Source organism: Pseudoliparis swirei, chromosome 4, assembly GCF_029220125.1.
Source record: "Pseudoliparis swirei isolate HS2019 ecotype Mariana Trench chromosome 4, NWPU_hadal_v1, whole genome shotgun sequence".
In the NCBI taxonomy this organism is placed as follows: Eukaryota; Metazoa; Chordata; class Actinopteri; order Perciformes; family Liparidae; genus Pseudoliparis; species Pseudoliparis swirei.
Window position 1 is genome coordinate 28,924,391 of NC_079391.1, and position 18,929 is coordinate 28,943,319.

The window sequence follows — 18,929 nt, forward strand, 5'->3', positions numbered from 1 at the left end:
ATGTGATTTTCTGAGATGCATTTTTTTTAAGCTGTATTGACTGCTGCAAGCGTTGTAAACGTAGCTCCACGGAATGATTTTTACCTTTTTGTTCCTCCAGAGGATACGGGTGGCGATTATTTTCTTTTCCTTTCAAACAAATGCCACGGAAAAAAGACCAAAGTGAAGAATAACAGCGAGTACAGCCAAAGGCTGATCCAGATTATTCCTCTGTGCCATAAAGCTCCATGTCCAAAACTATTAAAAACACATCAATGAGCCACACATTGTATTCATTACAGCCAACATAGGCTCGTTTCAGTCCCACGTAGCGCCCACCTCGTGCACCCAATGTATATACATCCAACTAATCCCCAAGAAATGTCCTATGAGACAATAAACACTACAGGAACCAGTAGAATGAAATATATGTCCAACTGTTGGTTGGATTGCCATTAAACGTTGAACAGACATTCATCGTGGCCCGAGGATGAATCCCTAAAGTCTTGGCTGATTGCCTGGCTTTTTGCTTGTAGCGTCACCAGCTGGGCATCGTTTTTTCTCATCCATTGAAATAGCATCACATGTTTATCATTCCGAGAGGATGTAACCGTCGTTGGGCGATCACCTGACTTCCTGTCCTCTTTGGGGTGAACGTGAAACCTGAAGATCTGTGTGGGACGCATTGTTGTCGGCCTCGTGGGGAACTTTACAGTCGGGAACCGTTTTTGTTTTTGTTTTTGTTTTTTTTAAAGATGTCTTTGTTTTGAATAAAGGGATGTGGGGGTTTGAGTGCGGCGGACATTTTCCGGAGGTTAGAAAGCGTAAAGAAAGCGTCGTCTTCGGTGAAATCTGTGGGACTACACCGGCATTATCTACCAGACCCCCAGAATAAGCGTGTGAACTGAAGATTTGTCCGTTCACACGAGCTTTTCTTTCAACTTTTTAGATGTGGAGGGGAAAAAAGAAAAGAAAACGCTCCGGTGGAATACATGCCTTGCCATCTGTTCCTCGGCGCCAACGTTTGAATTGAAACCCATTAAATCCCGTCGTTTAGTTTCCGCCGCGCTCCGAACTTCCCTCTGCTCTCCGGGCGGCCGCCTCCTCGAGACGGACGCAGCGTCGGTGACCGCCGGGCGCCCCGGTGCCAATCAATGTGACCGATACCGTTGGCGGCGTTGCATTCGGTCACGGAGCTCGGTGGCGCTCCACTTTTTACCCCCCCTTTTTTTTGTGTGTGTGTGTGTCATCATTTGAAGGCATGCAGTAATCACCTCGTGTCAGAGGAGAGTGTATCAACATGTGGGTAAAGTGTACATGCAGAGCCCACGCTTGCTTTATTATCCAGGTGCTTTGGGACCGCCGTGTAATAAGAATAGATAGAATACAGAATTGTGCCTCCTTTTTGGGGGGTTCTTCAGCGCGTAGGCAGTCGCACACTCTCTCTCTCTCTCTCTCTCTCTCTCTCTCTCCGAAAGAGAAACAGCCACCAGCCAATTATTCTTGTGATTATTACTGCAAGGAAGCTGATGGGCTTGGGTGTTATTGATGTCAGCGAGGATGTCAATGGACCTCTATTTCAGTCTAATGAATACTCTTTGCACTGCTGCCCCTGGCTTTTCAAGGGATTATGCGAGTGCGCTTTTCCATCAGCGGCGGGCTGTGTTCTCCTTCACGATGTGTAATGGGGAGCCAGACGCATGCAGTCGTATGAATATGTCGGCTGAGTGCAGTGTGTACGCATGAGTGGCTGAGTGTGTGTGTGTGTGTGTGTGTGTGTGTTTATTACGGCCGTGGTGATGGAGCGCCAGCCCTCTGCAGACAACCTGTGCTTATTTTATGGCCTCCTCCTCCCCAGCTGCAGCATGTGGGCAATAAACCTTTCTCCTGCAATCTCCAAACAGTGCAGCAATCAATGGGAAATTATCTCAGCCAATCGATGGGCCAGCCTTTCTGCTTCTCTCTCTCTCTCTCTCTGTCTGTCTTTCTCTCTCCCTCGCCTGCCCTTTCTGTATCCCTTCCGCCCACCTCCCTCTCCCTCTTCTCATCCCTTCTGTCTCATTTTTGCTGTGTCCCGTTTTTTTCTTCTCCAACCCACCCACCCTCCTCTCCCCTCCCCCACCCTCACTCGCCTTCCCCTCCAGCTCTCTCGGCTCCGCAGCACCCTACTCTACTCGCCCCCCCCCCCCCCGAGGAATATGGTACATTGGCGGATTGACTTCTTTTTTTTCCGGGGTTGAATATAATGAGTCTGACTATGTTCATACAGCCTCAGACAGACGTGACAACAGGGGGCCACTTACTGCACTCGGTTGCCGTTGCTGTTGTTCTGCGCCCGTTCGTGGCCTTGTTATTTGTCCAAGTTTCACTCGAGGATGTATTTTAATAACTGCAGGAAATTGCCTAAAGGACACTCGACGTGCTCGCACTGTTTCCCCCGCATTAGAGAGAAGCACTTCAGTGGAACATTCGGCGGAGAGCGGAGTTAATACTCGGGGAGGTTGTCATGGCGACGGAACTGACACGACAATTAACTGTTACTCCGGCTTCATTCGCACAGAGAAACACTAAAGAAGTGGACCGACTCCAGTGATTAACCCTTCTTCTTTTTCATAAATAGAGTAAGATACTGAACATGAACGTGGGCAACCAGAAGGGGCTTTGTTGTGCAAGTCTGTGAACACATGTTGTTGTTCTCAATGGACTGAGACAGACGTGAGAGCTCAGAACAAGGACAACAACACTTAATAAAGGTCAAACGTAAGCGTTTGACTACGATTGAAAACACGTGGGAAAATGAGAGAGTCCTGGAAAAGCTTACGTTACTCCGGAAAAATGATTTCAACGTTGAACTGTTTTATTTTGTTCTCGCTGCGAATGAACAACGAGCAGCTCCCCCTCCCCCTCCCCAAAAAAAGCGGATAACTTTGCTGTCTGAAGGGGCGGAGTTAAAGAGAAATGGGATGAGCTCAGTTATGGTGTAGAAAACGCCCCCCCCCCCCCTCGCCCGCCAAGTTATGTCACATGGTGGCACAGTCACGCAGTGTGACATGACAAACCAGTCAGGTGTTAAATCTGTTCTCGTGTTTGGTCCAACGACATTACTCCCATTACAATTATTCTGTAATCGACGCGTCGTCATTTCTCAGCGCATAGAGGTGACTTGATGGAACGTGTGAGTGTGCGTCTGTCATAGCGGTACGATAATCACTTAAAGAATGCCCTGGAAACAACTTCTGGAGTCACTGGAGAAGAAAGCAATGACGGAATTAAAACAATGTTCGATTATTATTGTGACTTGGCCGCGGTTCCCATCGGCTCTATGTTCTCTCGCCCCGCACCCACAGTCAGCTGTTTCCAGTGAAAAGCCTCTAAGAACCCAACCGTAAGCCAGCTGCCCAACACGTAACAGCAAACAGACGCATTGAGCGGCTCGCCGGGGAACACGGCGGAGCGCTCAGCAGCCGGAGAGTCCAGCGTTTCCCTCGGGAGTCGGAGGCAAAAACGGGGGAAAAACCACCACAGTGAATATTGAACTTGCGTGTGCCAAGTGGAGCTGACTTTGAATCCGTGTTGATGTCGCTCCGGGTCCACCGGAGGTGTAAAGACACACCTTCGTACGGTGGTAACATGTCAGCTCGCTGCGTTGCACCCAGATGGCACAAACATTTATAAATGTAATTCCTTGGTAAATTTGTTTCTTAATGCATATTTCATTATTTTTATTTATATATATATATGTATATATGTATGGATGTATATGTATATATATATATATGTATGTGTGTGTGTATATATATATATATATATATGTATATATGGTTGCAGCCAGCCTGCAAGCTCATTAAACTGCATTGTTAAATATCGGAGTAAAACAACAAGAAAACTCTCACCCGGCCTTCAGTACTTTAATCTTCCTTTCTTGGTTTCTTGTCCTAGAATTCCACCATCTAGCTTTTTCCGCCGTTTCTTTATCCCCCGCTCCTCGCCATCTTTCGTCTTCTGCAAAACGGGCCAAGTGACGCTCAGGTTTTTGTTCCGGGAATGAAAATGAAAAAAATACTAATTCAGAAAAGACTGACATTATTTGACTGTTTGTTGTTGTTTATGAATGAGGTCGAATTCAAGCCACCAAATCAGGCGTTTGCGTCGAGCATTGCAAATATGTCATCGTTTGTTTAGTCTGGCTGTTTATTTAGTCGTGCGGCTTAGAATCTCGTTGCTCCTGTTTGTTTTCAGTCTAGCGAGGCACCGGCCGGCCCGCAGATCCTTAATTACAGGAGTTTTATACAATGTCAATACATCTGAAGTACGGCGTAAAAAAAATAAAACTGACTTTGCGCACGGCGCGTTCTTTATTTCGCAATCCTTCGACGTCCTGAAGCCGACGCATATTTAATTATGCTCGGATTCACATCGGGCTGTAACTGTGCTGACATCGGCCAAATGAGTAACTCATGCTAACTCTGCAAGAGCTCGTTTCAGCTTGTTTTCATATATATATATATATATATATGTGTATATGTATATAATTACTCAAAACATTTCACAGAAATGTCATGACCAGAGGCAATTTTCCACAATATTGACTCAAGCTCTCACTGGAACAACACCCGAAAGGAATTAAGAATTATGCATGTCTGTTACGTTACGATTTATCGTTCGGGGCGATCTCAGATAACCGCTTGGCAGTGTTCACCCCCTCCCCCTCCCCCCACCCCCCCCCCCCACCACCAAATTCCAGAGGTGTTTCCACGCCTCGGCAGCAGCAGCACTCGCTCCCGGCAGAACAGACAGACACTGACAGCCATTCAGACCGACGTGGAAATGGTGAGCCAACGCCACTTCTCCTAAACACCTTGTTTACGCCGCCGCCGCCGCCGCTACCCACAGAGTTCAGCCAGAACGTGACGACATGAAAAGAAAGCACAAGTGACAACCACAGGCCCTGCCTGTCACACTTGTATCGTTCCCTCCCACAACCCCCCCTCTGCCTCAGCCATGGGGGGGGGGGGGGGCATCTAATGCTGTGGTTTGACCAGCAAAGAGGCGTGTGTTAGTCAGCCAGAGACGGGCTTATTCTGGGGGGGGGGTCAACGCAGGTCATCAACAGGACGAAGCGGGAACCCCCCGAGTTTCTGAGAACGAGCGCTAATAGAAGAAGTTGCTATTTTGATTGATATTGCGAGCGCCGCCCTGAGGAGGAGAGGTGTCGGTTACAGCGCGTTAGGGGGTCAGCGGGCCGGAGGGGTTCTGTTCACACGCCATGGCGACGAGCCGTTTCATATAAATAGCAGCTTGACCAGATCCCCTCGTCGAGTTCACAGCTGTTTTCAACTTCGCAGACATTCGCGTCGGAGCTTCGCACAAGTTTTTGTTTCCGCGGCCAGAAGATTATATAACCGCGGAGATTTTGTTCACAACAATGGAGGCTACTGGGGTTTTTTTTTACGGGTCGGCGAGCCGCCGACTTATCGGCAAGGACAGGTGCTGTTCGCTGGCTCGGCTACCAGATCCAAACAGAGAAGAGATTGATGAAAAGAGAAGAATCCTCGACTGTTACATTCTTGGCAACGCAGGAAACGCGCGCAGACGTTAACATTCCTGGGGCGCATCAATCCAGGACAAAGAAAAAGCGATCGTGTGGTGTAATGTTGATTAGTTACCACTGACGGCGCTTTGGTGTCGGTTCTGTTTACACCTGGTGAAATTGGTTGTTGTTGTTGCTGCAGATGGCTTTTAAAGGTGTCCCACTAGGCTCAATGTTAGCCCCCCTGCTATTTACTGGATACATTCATTATACAGGGTTCGTACAGTCATGGAAAAGTCAAGACATTTTTAAATGGATATTTCCAGGACTGGAAAAGTTCTGGAGGAGAAAGAAAATCCCCAAAAGTTTTGAAAAAAGTCATGGAAATTTGTTATATGCATATGTGCATTCACGCTGAGTTTTAAATAATGAATATGCTTTTAAAAGAATGACGCTCAAAATATATGCCGGCATTTCTCGGGCTACGAGTGAACGCACCTGAACTGAAAAGACGATCAAACTATTGTCATTTAAGGTAGACTGTATGCTTTAGAATTGTCATTGTTAGTTTAAAAAACTAAATGTTCTCACTTTTTCATGGACGCACAGAGAGTAAAAAAAAGTTTGCTCATGGAAATTTGGTTTAAAGTCCTGGAAAAGGCACGGAAATCATTGGTCAACATGTGTATGAACCCTGATTATATTTATTTTCCAACTGCGCATTGCAATCAAACAATGTTTGCTGACGATACCATTATTCTATGTCGTGGTCTTTTACTCGGATCAGGCCTCCAGAGCTCTTTTATCAATTTGAAACATATTCCAGATTTCAAAAAAAGATCAAATGTAGACCACAGTGCTTTGATGTTGCTACTCCACTCCATTCTCCCACTGGAAATATAATAAATACAGTGCTATAAGGAGGATTTGTTTGGATTGCTCAAAAACTTCAACTCCAACCTGACCTTTGACACCGGGACTGAAGCTGTTGTCTCCTTTCAAAACAAAAGCGTCCACTGAACTATCAAGAGATGCCATTTACCACAGCGATGTAATAAACCATGTGCTCAAGACGGCTATCGCACTGGACCTTTAAAGTCACCGTGACTCCTCACGGAGGACTTTAACGGTCGTCTCTGACTTCCAGGAGGCGTCGGCACACCCGTGTTTTCAGTTCCACGGCCGTGCCGCCGTCGGCTGTAAATTGCTGAGGAGCTTCACGTCCCGAGTTGAGTTCAAAGTGAACAACCACGACACCAGATCCGAGAATTGGTCGTCTTTAAAAGCTCCTGACGCCCCCTCTGACCCGAGGCCCGGCTGTGTGTGTTGCACGAGGAGCTCTTTGAGCTCATTCTCTCAAATTTGGCACAAATGTCCACTTTGGGGGTCGTGGGCGAACCGATTTGGAATTTGTCTTTTCAAAAGATCGCGGTGACCTTCCGAAGTGGGTTTTTGGCCGTGACTCAAGAATTCTGGCTGAGAATTTTACACAAAGGTCTTATGTGATAAAGAATTTTTTTTTAATTACATGATGACACTTTGGACGGACATGGATTTAAAAAGCAACTCGACCGAGGCTGTAAATCTAGTTTTCGCCAACAGCATACACTGTCGTCCAATATATATATATATATATATATGTATATATATGTTTATATATATATGTATATATACATATATATATATGTTTATATATATATGTATTTATATGTATATATATGTGTGTGTGTGTGTGGTCTTTGTCATCATTAGATTACACTGAATATACATCTATATAACTGATTTAAAATACACCACGGTTGTGGTCTAATCGCCCTTTGCTCTGGAATAGGAGGTCCGATTGGCCTTTTACCTCGTTCTCTCTCTCTCTCTCTCTCTTTCCACTGACAGAGAGAGTCTAGCCTCTAATCAGCTGGCCTTGAGCTCTCAGAGAGGTCACTGTCCCTTTGATGGTGTTTTGATTCATCCCTTCCTCTTGTCTCCTCCCCCTCCCCTCCTTTCACCTCCTCTCTCTCTCACAGGGAAGCTGGAGAGTCACTACCACCAGGGTGCCAAGAAGGGGCTGGTCCCATCCGCTGCCGAGTGACGTCGGGAGGAGGGAGGAACCGCCCCGATCTCATGGGGACACGGAAAATTATGTTTTCAGAACAAATGGCTTCATTCGCCGCTGGCTTGTGTTGACATTTAAACCGGGAGTTATCGGCGCTGACACATTATCAATATCGGCTCGCATTTTTGCATTAGGAATACTGCTGAAAAGTAGGCGGTACGGAGACGTGTAATCATTTTTGACAGACTTCGACATTCTGCCTTGTCTCCATTTAATTGTTTGCATAAAACGACAAAAGATCCTTAAGTTTAATGTTGCGCTTCCCTTGTTCCAATAAAAAAAAGATGACGAAAACTTGTTTTGTTGTTTTCTACACGTGGCATCTTTCAGAAAATGTTCTGCCATCATCGCGTTGTTTCTCAAAGCCCAAGATATAATCTAGAAATTGCGCAACTTTTGTTTTATTTCTTTGGGCTCGTCGTGTTTTACGAGAAAAAAACAAAACCGGCCTCCTCTAAACCACGAGGAGAAACGCTGCTCGTCGGAGGCCGGCCCGTCGTTACCCGTCTCCCGGCGAAGACCATTTAGACCAACAATAGCGCTGCTTTATAAAACACAGCCTTGTCATTCATCTCAATGAGAGCATTTCATTGGCACCGCATGGGGGGGGGGGGCACAGAGGACTCCGGTAGAAGAAGAAAAAAACAATGGCGTCAAGTGAAAAATGTTGATCCCGGCTCATCCGCCTAATCCAGCGTCACCATAGCAACACACTGTTTGGACTAATCCAATACAGTACATGCATGTGCACATTCCTTCTGGCATTATCGCGTGTAAAGTTAAGTATTGTGGTAATTATGTTGTTTACCTCACGAGCATAGAGCGGGAGGAGAGAATTATTGCTGCCGCAATCGCTTTCCAGGGTTGTAAAAACCCACCGCCTGATCAGCGCTCCGGATCATGGGCTAATTATTTGACCTGGACTTCTCGGATAACGTTTTATCTTCTCTCCTGGACCCGAAGGCATCGCTTCGGATCTGTTTGGACGCAAAGAGGTTCAGAGTCTCGCTCGTCTTCTTTGAATGGCTTACGCACGTTATTTGAATGGAATGGCGGACCCCATACAAACTATAATTATAGGGCGGTGCCTAATGAGTGTAAACAGATCCAATGACTATAGCAGAGTCGACGCCAACCATAAACTGTGTAAATATTGGTTATGAGAAGAAGGGGGAAAAAAGGATTGTAACTTTAAGTGGAATCTGATGTGTTCACCGCCCTTGTTGCCATGCACGGTTTTCCCATCAGTCTTGATCGGTGGACTCGGCCATTCATCCCACTCTCGTGGATCACAAAGATGCTTCAACACGATTGCACAGCACAAGTATTAACTTAAATTTCCGTTTTATGATCAGAAATCCTTCAGGATTACTGCAGGTTTCTCCACACTGCTGACCCCCCCCCCCCCCCCCCCCCCTGCATAAAAGCATTCCTGCGTTTCACTTTTCGCGCCGCCGCCGAAACCCAAACAATCGGGCTTTTACAGAACCGCACTCGAGTCTTGAATGAACTATTTACCCGCGAATAAAAGTTTGGTTTCAGTGGTGCGGGCCCGCGCTAAGCCCTCTGTTTACAAAAGGTTATCGCGGCGGAGTCGCTCATCAGGCCTTTCACTTCCTCTTAGAAGAAGAGAAAAAAACGAGCCAAATCTTCAGTGAGACGTAAAACTCTTTGGGGAGCGTGACATCCTCCATCTATTAATAAGTCTCATTTGCGTATTTTCACGTTCGCACGGATTTCCGGCCTTCTTCCTCCGGGGGGTGAGATGCCGCTGCGACGGCCTCCGCTCGGTGTCGTGTCATTCTTTGGCGTTTCAACGTTTTCACCTGTTCTTGCGTCGCTTTGCGTGTTTTATTCCCTTTCCTGATTGTGTGTCGAGTGGCTCTTTGACTAAGACGGCTCTCGCCCCCAGGGCGTGTTTCACCACGGTTTGAAAAGCATCGCATGAATCACCGGCACACACACACACACACACACACACCCGAGTTGTTATGCTTTTGCCTGTGCCTGGCATTGTAATTCGCCGTTGATTAGCTCAGATTTACTCTTGTTTGAGTTGCAGATTAGCTACAACTCTCTGCCGCACTCAATTCAGCATGAGAACGCATAATTGCACCAGCCCTCCCGGTAATCTCCCAGCCCGAGAATGTAAGAGGTCTCTTTTGTAGTTTCTCCATAGAAGGTGGGGTTCTCTCTCCACAGAGGGCTGCTTAAGAATCCGCCCCCCCACCCCCTCGGGCGAATCAACGATGACAGCTACTCGCCCTGTGGGTGGCCCCTTCTCCTGTCTTCCAGATCATTCCGTCCCAAGTTCACATAAACAAGGGCTCTGTTGCTCCACGCTGCACAATTAAGCACAAGCAGTTTGGACGAAGCCTGTTTTAGATAAACCATAAGATCATGTGTTGTTGTTGTTGTTGTTTTGGGGTGGGTTTCACACACACAAGATGTGATGTACGTGTGTGGGAGAAATGCTGTCGGTGACCCATTTCAGTATGACAACTGCCATGTAGTCTGAGCCGCAGCAGTTATTTGATTATCGGCCTGTTTTGTATGTTTTTGTTTTTTTAAAGCAGCGGTTTGACATTTTGACGAAATACATTCATTTTAAAATACCGATGTTACCAAAATCACGATTTCTCTTTGAAACCTTGATTCACAAAAACAACTTCCACCATTCTTTGAGGGGTTCACAATTCACTTCCACAAGGCCAAGGCTGCATGGGGAGAGAGTTATCTTAGAAACAAGCTGGTTCTGTCCACCCGACAGCGCCTCTAAAGTTCATCAACGAGGCTCTGCTGTTTGATTTAACAATAACATAAAAATAGTGTATGTCACATAACACCAGATAAAAGCAGAAATGTTGCTTTTACAGATTTTGATCAGCATCAAACGGACAAGCTGTTCTTATCAAAGCTTCAGAGGAGCTGGTTTATTGGAGTCATCGTGCTAAGCTAACAGGCCGCTAACTGTTAATGGGTTCTATCACTCGTCCAATGTTTCCACCCGAATGCAAATAATCCTATTTCATAAAAAATATCAATGCTTTTCTTTGAATGACAGCCTCTTGCCAACAGCGATGTGCCTGAGGCTTCTTCTTCTTCTTCTTCTTCTTCTTCTTGAGAGGGAGACGCACCAATAAGGAACGCCATCTAAAATCCATCCGACTTTCATCCGGTTAGCCAAGGTTTTAAATTCAATTAGACGTGCAGAATGCTAATGTATTTATTCATCATTTGGGCTTGAAGGAGATGCCCAGCTGAATCTCCTGATTGAAATTAAATGCAATTGACTCCGGTCCAGCAGTATGCCTTCCTTCGCCATCAAGCCAAGTTTCCAGTTGTCGAAGCAGCGGGACCTTTGTGTGCTTGCTGAGAGACTGATTGGACTGAGGGTCCCATCCCCCCCGCCCCCCCCCCCCCCTCACCCCCATCTCCACAGCCCTGGAAGAGGAATTAGGCTTTGGAGCACTTTGGAAGACGTGGCTGGGGGAACAATACAACCTGGGAACAGCTCATCCATCGCGTAACGTGTCACAGAGCGCTGCTGCCTGTCGAGCCGGGGGAGGATGGACAAAGGAAATATTTAGAGGAAAGGATATTGTCAGTATGTGGCTCATTGAAGTCAATTTGACATCATCACCGCCGTGGTCACTCATCACCTCCGACAGCCCAGCGACATCTCTGACACACATTCAGCAGCACGTCGGCGGGAAATAAATCTCTGCACTTTGGGGGGGGGGGGGGGGGGCGCTGTGGATCAATTACAGGAATAGTGTGGGGAGACCGAGTTAAGACGATTGATGGCACTCTCGCGTCGGGAGGATAATTGTGGAGCTGGAGCCAGCAGCCAGTTAGCTTAGCTTAGCACAAAGCCTGGAGATAATAATAATAATGTACACTTTTATTGATGCCACAGCGGGGACATTCTTCTCTGCATTTGATCCGTCCTTAAGGAGCAGTGGGCTGCAGTGAAGCAACCCGGGGAGCAACTGGGGGGGTTCAGTGTCTTGCTCAAGGACACTTCGAGGCGCGACTAATGTGTAGAGCGGGGATCGAACCGACTACCTCGTGGTTGGGGGACGACCACTTCTCCCCCATGAACTACGAGCCGACCTAAAACGGGCGAGAGAAAAAAAGTCTGCTCACAGTCCCGTGTGACTCCCGTAAATAGAGCAGAAGGCCTTTTGCGCCATCTCCAGAGTGTCACGGCTCGTCGAATTTGGTTAAGTCCTCAGGTACAAGGTGGACCCGTCGGATGACAGGAAGCACACGAGCGTTTTGAAAAGCTTCCGCCCTCCGAGGCAAAGTGAGAGGGGAATGCACGGAGAGAGATCTGAGGGGTGAATGTCCGGATGTGTTCTCTCTCCACGAGGAGCTGCTGTGACCTGGCCGCCCCAGAGGTGTGGGGGCGACAGGAAACGTTAATGTCTGTTCCGTAAATTACCTTTGTTTTCTCCTTTTTTCTTCCCCACAAGCGACTGATCAAAGGAGATCTTTGTTGTGCAGATATCCCGTAAAGGCCGCACACAAACCGAGAGCCCAGCGACTTCTAATCAACGCTTCTGGCTCGACAAGGAAATGATGTTGAGTCCTTTGAGTCCTCAAGGGGGGGAGCAGATGCATAAATTCAATTAAAAATGGATTTCCCATCACAAATGGCTTTTACTCGTTGGCATTTCTAAAGATCCACTGATAAGTGATCAGTTTAGTCCCTGACCTTTTGACCTCGCCGAGTGAGTCGGTACCTGTGACAACACAACAACACACACATGTAGCAGGGCATATTTACTATTATGGCCACATTGATTTTTACCAAAAGGAGAGTAGCACGGAAACACCCGGCAGCGGGGAAAAAATAATAGAAACTCCAAACCAAAGAGACTCCTGTGTGTTCATATTAATGCGCGCCCCCGCCCCCTCCAGGATATCTTCACAGCTTCTTACAGATTTTGAACACACATGGTGCCACGCAGAAGACGGCTCAGATGATCGTCTGTCTTCAAGGCCTCCGCTGTCACGAGGGCTAAATCTCTGAACACAGTGATTTGTCAAGCTTTCGTCTCTTGAATATGTAAAATAGTCCCTTCCAGGCCTCTGTTTTCTTAGGAGCAGGCACTGTAACAGATACATAACATGATTACTCTGGATTAACTATTAGCACATCGCTATATGATCGACAATACACACAGACCCGGTGTCGCCGCGGGTTTACACCATGTGTTCTTATTCTCGTGACGACGGTTGTGATATGACGGATATAGATGTCTGACAAAGTTTACATTTGGAGAGACAGCCAAAGGAAATGTTCAGAAAGAAACACCATACGTTCATACGTTCGCTCAGGCGAACAATACGTATTTATTTCCAGACGCTCGCTACATGCAGAGATGCAATGCTTCATGACAGGTGGTAGGATTTATGTTTGACTAATTAGGTCAAATCCTCAGTTTGGCCCAAATAAGATGGAGCCTGCGATATTCAAGTCGCATATTTAACCCAAGAGTGGGCTAGGAACCAGATCTGTATTAGTGACATTAGTGTTCATTGTTGATTAATTATCTGGCTTTTGTCGATCTCATGTTCACAGAGGCTTATTTCTGCTCAGCGTAATGCATGTTGCCGTCTGCACGACTCCCATCCATTAGGCGCTAATGGCAGAACACGTAGGCTGGTGTTTACATGGCTATAATGTGGAATAAAAAACCCACAGGGGAAGGAAACAAACATACCACTCCTCCCCGCGCCCATCTGAATATCCTGTAACGAGACCACGGCTGTCAATCATTGTCTTCCAGTCCAATACACACGCCACAGATGACTTCGCTTAAATACGGACACTCGACTAACATGTCGGAGGGTCTCTGACGCGAATACGGGATGTGTTCGCCATGATGACCACCTTAAGTGAGCACTTTAGCATGCTAATGTTTGCTAATTGGCACCAAGCTGATGTGAACGTCATTCTTTTTGCAGGTATTTTGTCATAAATCTTAAGTATTGAACACATTAAAGAAGAAAAAGAACCTGATGCAGACGCTAGATGTAAAAAAAAAAAAAAAAGGACCTGATGCAGACGCTAGATGTAAAAAAAGAACCTGATGCAGACGCTAGATGTAAAAAAAAAAGAACCTGATGCAGACGCTAGATGTAAAAAAAAAAAAAGGACCTGATGCAGACGCTAGATGTAAAAAAAAAGGACCTGATGCAGACGCTAGATGTAAAAGAAAAAAGGACCTGATGCAGACGCTAGATGTAAAGGGCGCCATGTTTGTTAGCCCCAAAATGTCATCGCCTTCCATCTCATAGTCGTTGATACGTTTCACACAAAAAAAGAAGAAGAAGAATCAAGCAAACAAGCCAACATCGTGGTGGTGGAGAGAGAAAGAACTGTCTGGGGTAATTGCACAACATTGCACGGCGGGCACAACAATGGCACGGCAACCCATCCGAAGACATTTCAGAATTACGAAATCTCGTGCTTTGTGCCATATCAGCCTGGAGAATGGAAAATGAATTGGGTCACGGTAAAAAAAAAAAAAAATTGTTGAATCTGTGAAACCTATTAATACTGCTTCATGTTCCATGATTTGTCCTTGAATCGGTTTCATAAAGAGTCGCTTCATTCGACCGTACGTGTTAGTTCGCCCTTCGACACAGATCTTTAATCCAAACGTGCTGAGGAGCGAGTCTCTTCCACATGGGTTTCGGGGCTTTACAGCTTCTTTTATAGAGTAATGGAAAGATGATCACACAAATCAAGCCAGCCCCTCTGTGATTCCACATGGCGGGCTGATTAGCCCCCTTTTTCTTTTTCATTGATGGAAAACACATGGCGTCCACACGGCTTGTGCATTTCAGGTTTTTTGGGTGGTTCTTTTTTTTCATTTAAGTTGGTGCGACGCTCAGCAACGAGAGCACTTTGGTTTTTTTTGGAGCCTCGGCATTGAAGGGGCAGTCATCATCAGAAAATCTGTCCCCTCCAGTCCCCCCACTTGCCTCTGACTGTTATTTAGCTTTCCAATGGAGGCTGGCTGTTCCCTGGGGGAAGGCATGAGTGTGCCTGCCAGCAGGAATGCATTGGAGGCAATGGAGGAAGATGGAGGACGGATGGAGGATGGTGAGTAGCTGCTGCCGCTGCTGCTGCCGCTGCTGCTTTTCCCCCTCTGTGTGAAAATGAGTCCATTAATTCAGCCCCCCTCCCCCTGCATCTCCCTCCAGCCCTCCCTGTGCCTGTTGTCTCTGTTTGCTAGCGAGATGATTCCTTCTGTCATGTCAAAGGCAACATTATCATATTCTCGTTGCCTGGGAAACCGGCGCTGAGAGAGACAGCGACTTAAAGCCTTCCTGGTGTTTGAAGCTCGTAAACATGAAAGGTTATCCGTGCAGCGCTGAGAGTCGGAAGCCTGACATAAATGAAAGGGTCTCGTTGTTGCAAGATTTAAAAAAAAAAATAGATATCTTGTTTTTCCATGCTCACATGTACTCAGAGATATCTCCCCCTCAGTTCAGTGGAATTAGAACATGGCTGATACAGTCGCACAGCTAACATGTTCAAGTTTTAACCTCAGCATTGCTTTTCTTTTTGTGGAATCAGTTTTAAAAGTGTCAACAAGATGCACATTTGATGCGGTTGGAAGGAAGTGAAACCAGCAATTATTTACAGTTGATATGAACAAAGAATGTTTCCTTCAGTGTCAATGATTACAATCATTACAATTCAACCATACCACTTTCTTATAACACACCATTTGGTAAGGTTTAAGCAAAACCTGTAATGTTTATTAATCACCCATTAGGGCTTATTTGATCAGTTACATTGTAATAGCTACTAAAATCAACAATGTTTGGGTTGCTGGTGTTTATGTTTCTTGTCATATGACTTACATATTCCTAGTTTACTTTCTCATGTGTGACCATTTCAATGCAGGACTTTTACTTGTAACAGAATATTATTTATGGTATTAGTACTTTTACCAAGTGAGTAAAAGATCAGGAATCCAACAATGTCTGTGTAATCAATCACATTTACTCAAACACTCTACATTTGGCACACTTTACTTTAGTGTTCCCATGTTATGCTACTTTCTACATACATGTCAAAGGTAACTAATTATTGTACTTTTCACTCTAATTGATGTATTTGACATTTATATTTACTTTTTACATCAATTATATGCTTTTATGACATGACGCAGTATGCACAATGCCTCTAAAACTGTTCTACCTTGACAAACCACAGCATTAAATATGATCTTAAACATATTTGTCAGTTATAATATATATATAATATAATATTCTATAATAACATAAGGAGCCATTGAGCCTCAGGAGTAGGGTACTTTTGATACTTTGTCAATTTTGCTCATAAATACTTTTGTAGACTACTTGTACTTCAGTGATATTTTCCTTCAATACTTTGGAGTATTTGTAGCCTATTGTAGTATTTCTACTGTTACTCAAATAAAGGATCTGAGTAGTATACTTCTTCCACCCGGAACGGCTCTCTTGACAACACACAAATCCCAATCCAGTCCGAGTGGTGAATCCAGTTCCGCGTCTTTAAACCCGGCGCTGCGTGGAGCGCGGAGCCAGTTCAATCCGCCCTGGAACGCCTCCTCCTGGTTTCCCCTCCCGCTCCCGCTGCCGCTGGTTGGCTACATTGTATCAGTTCCCACACGAAGAACCGAGCACGGCACTCATCCAGAAACGGTGAATACGGAGGAATTAACCTGGATGGTAAACCCGTTCGCTGTGGGATTAATTTGCCAGGAAGGTCGCGGGAGAAGACTGGACTTGTAATCGGTTTCTTGAGACGGCAGCGATAATAATAATATAAAAGAAAGAAGAACACACACACACGCAAAAAAGAAAATGCCCTCCGGACTCGGGTTGTTTTCGATGAGGACGGTATCTCGAAGTGTGATGGCAGAAGTCCAGTGAATCGCTGGCCTCCCCTCCTCCTCTTGTGTTGGATGTCTCGGGGAGAGCGCCGCCGCTGGTTTCTGCTGCTTCGCATTTATTTCGAGGTTTTATTCAAATTCACACTCTGATTTGTTCTTTTTTTATTTGTATTTTTCTTTTTGTATGGAGTGCACGCCACCATGGACAGATCCGGGTTTGGAATAGGAGTGGCTAGCTAAATCGGTAAGTTACTCTCCCCCTCTCTCTCTCATTGTTGATAGTGCTCCGTGTCGCCATTTAACGTTAGCCCGTTGCGTGCAGAGCGAGGCTCGGCTAGCTCTCCACCGACGCACACACACACACACACACACATACACACACAGCATGCAGCAGCAGGGAAGCTAGCCGAGCCCGACTGCACTCTCGAGCTCATTGTCTCACTCCTGCCAGCTAACGTACGAGTCACGTTACCGCGTCACGCGGGGCTAAAGTTAAAAAACTAACGTATAAACGCGGAGAGCTAGCCGGGTGCTACGTGACGTTAGAGCGCGTTATTAAGCGCGCCGGCTAATGCGATTTAACTCGCGCGAGTAGTAACGTTTAGTAACGGTCGGCTCGCGGGGAGAGGAGGAGGAGGAGGAGGAGGGGGGGAGGGGGGGGAGTAACGTCTGTTAATCGCTACAAAGCACTTGCTTGTCTGCGTTTAACGGCTGTAATAAAACAAGCCAACACAAAAAAGTTAAATGTTTGTCCCAACTGATGTTTCTTCACAACACGTTGGTTGACAGAGTTGAAGGTGCGGATTCCAGCAGTGTTTGTGTCTACAGTGTTCCCCTAGTTGGGCTGGGGGGGGGGGACCCCAGGGCATCCGTTGGGGAGGTGGGTTTGATCTCAAGATTAACAGAAAATTAAACTTCTTTTTCTTTTTTTCTCACTTCATATTCACACAATGTGAGAATGTAAATATATGTGTGAAACTGATTATTTTTGCTCCACACGTTTCATTTCTGCTACGTGGTGCCACTGTAACACAACACATCCTTCCACTTGTGACACAAGGGGGTCTTTTTCGAGGTGACACAGATCTCATTAAAATGGTGGATTTGCGGTCTTAATACATTGGTACCCGTCTCTTCAGATTAATTTGTTGTTGTTGTCTGCTGTTACTGGAGCTGTCCCATCTCCATTGAAGTGAGTCATTCAATTAAAGCACAATTATACTTTTTTGTTTGTTTTACAAGACCACGAAGGGCTAACCCTGTGGTCTGTGCTGCTCCGGAGAGTATGACAGTACAACAATAAAGCATGGCGAAGTGCTCCGCAGCCCAATATATTCAACCAATGGCTCCAACATTCAGGAATTCATAATTGCTCTTGATGGATCTCACTACAAAATAGGACGGGGATCTTTCCTCAAAACAAATTGGTATTTATTTAAAGTGGAACGAGCTGTATATATGCCAAAAGACAGGTCTGAAAAAACTGCGGTTTGGTTGTAATCGCTATGCCTTGGCTAATTGCTAAGTTATATTTGTCATTGTTCCTAATTCACCATTGCCAATAGCTCATCAAATATGACTGGTTGTTGTTCACTGACATTATTTATGTTTTTCCCAGTGCACCACTGCAACTCCTAAAGCTGGGGATGGACAATTTAAAAAAACCGCTACCAACTCATCCCAGTGTTGCTAACTCTTTCCCGATAAAAGTAGCTAGTAGGACTAGCTTGGAAAGCTGAATCTGGCACGAAGGTTGCCACTTTAACAAAACTGACATCCCTGCGGCCCTCCAAAGCCACGCCCTCCAATTTCATCATTATAAATGTAAATAACCGACATTGCCGTTATTGTGACTCGCAGCTTGTGGACGGCTCGGGCCAAATGAAGTGATTGGAGCGGCTTAATGCAGGCATCCAGTAGCCACCCTATTCTTAGGGTCCTCAATCTGGCATGACTGAATGAAGGGATCTAGTCTAAGGGAGTATTTACCTCACAGGGACGTATGTGAGAGGAGGTCAATAGTGTCTGTAAAAATGCCAAATTCAAATCTGATTTAAAGTGTTGCATAAAGACATTTGCCAGCTCGATGTCGGGCGATGCATCTGTCAATAACTTAATGGAGTGCTATCGGGTTTAGTGAATATCTTGGCCGTTAAGTAACAACACATTGCAATATAGAAATGCAACATTAGATTTATGGTTCACCATGGAGCCATGACAATTTTATATTTAATCATTAAAAAAATCGTTGTCTTAATGTAAAAATACCAAACTATTACATGTTCTTTAAAAAATACGAACTCCAAATATTGTTATCCACCTCAAGAATCCAGCATCAGTCGGGTGCGCTTTGTTTATTCAATCAGTTCGTTGCTGACATGTCTAATCGCCTACTTTCAATGCTGTT

The 18,929-nt window shown here is 45.7% G+C and overlaps 2 protein-coding genes across 4 annotated transcripts in view; both read left to right on the forward strand.

Annotated features, from left to right (window-relative positions):
- The window catches only part of trip4 (thyroid hormone receptor interactor 4), an 84,263-nt gene extending 76,350 nt beyond the window's left edge, over positions 1-7,913 (forward strand). The window contains exon 14 of one of the 2 annotated variants that reach the window (XM_056413025.1): positions 7,531-7,913. In XM_056413025.1, the coding sequence (XP_056269000.1) occupies positions 7,531-7,690 (160 nt within the window). In that variant the 3' untranslated portion in view covers positions 7,691-7,913. The remainder of the gene's footprint in view (positions 1-7,530) is intronic. The other variant, XM_056413026.1, reaches the window with a different exon arrangement.
- Positions 7,914-16,319: 8,406 nt separating this feature from the next.
- LOC130193174 (zinc finger protein 609-like) overlaps positions 16,320-18,929 on the forward strand; it is a 78,301-nt gene continuing 75,691 nt past the window's right edge. For both annotated transcript variants that reach the window (XM_056413581.1, XM_056413582.1), the window contains exon 1: positions 16,320-16,766. The gene's annotated coding sequence lies outside the window, so the exon portion shown is untranslated. The remainder of the gene's footprint in view (positions 16,767-18,929) is intronic.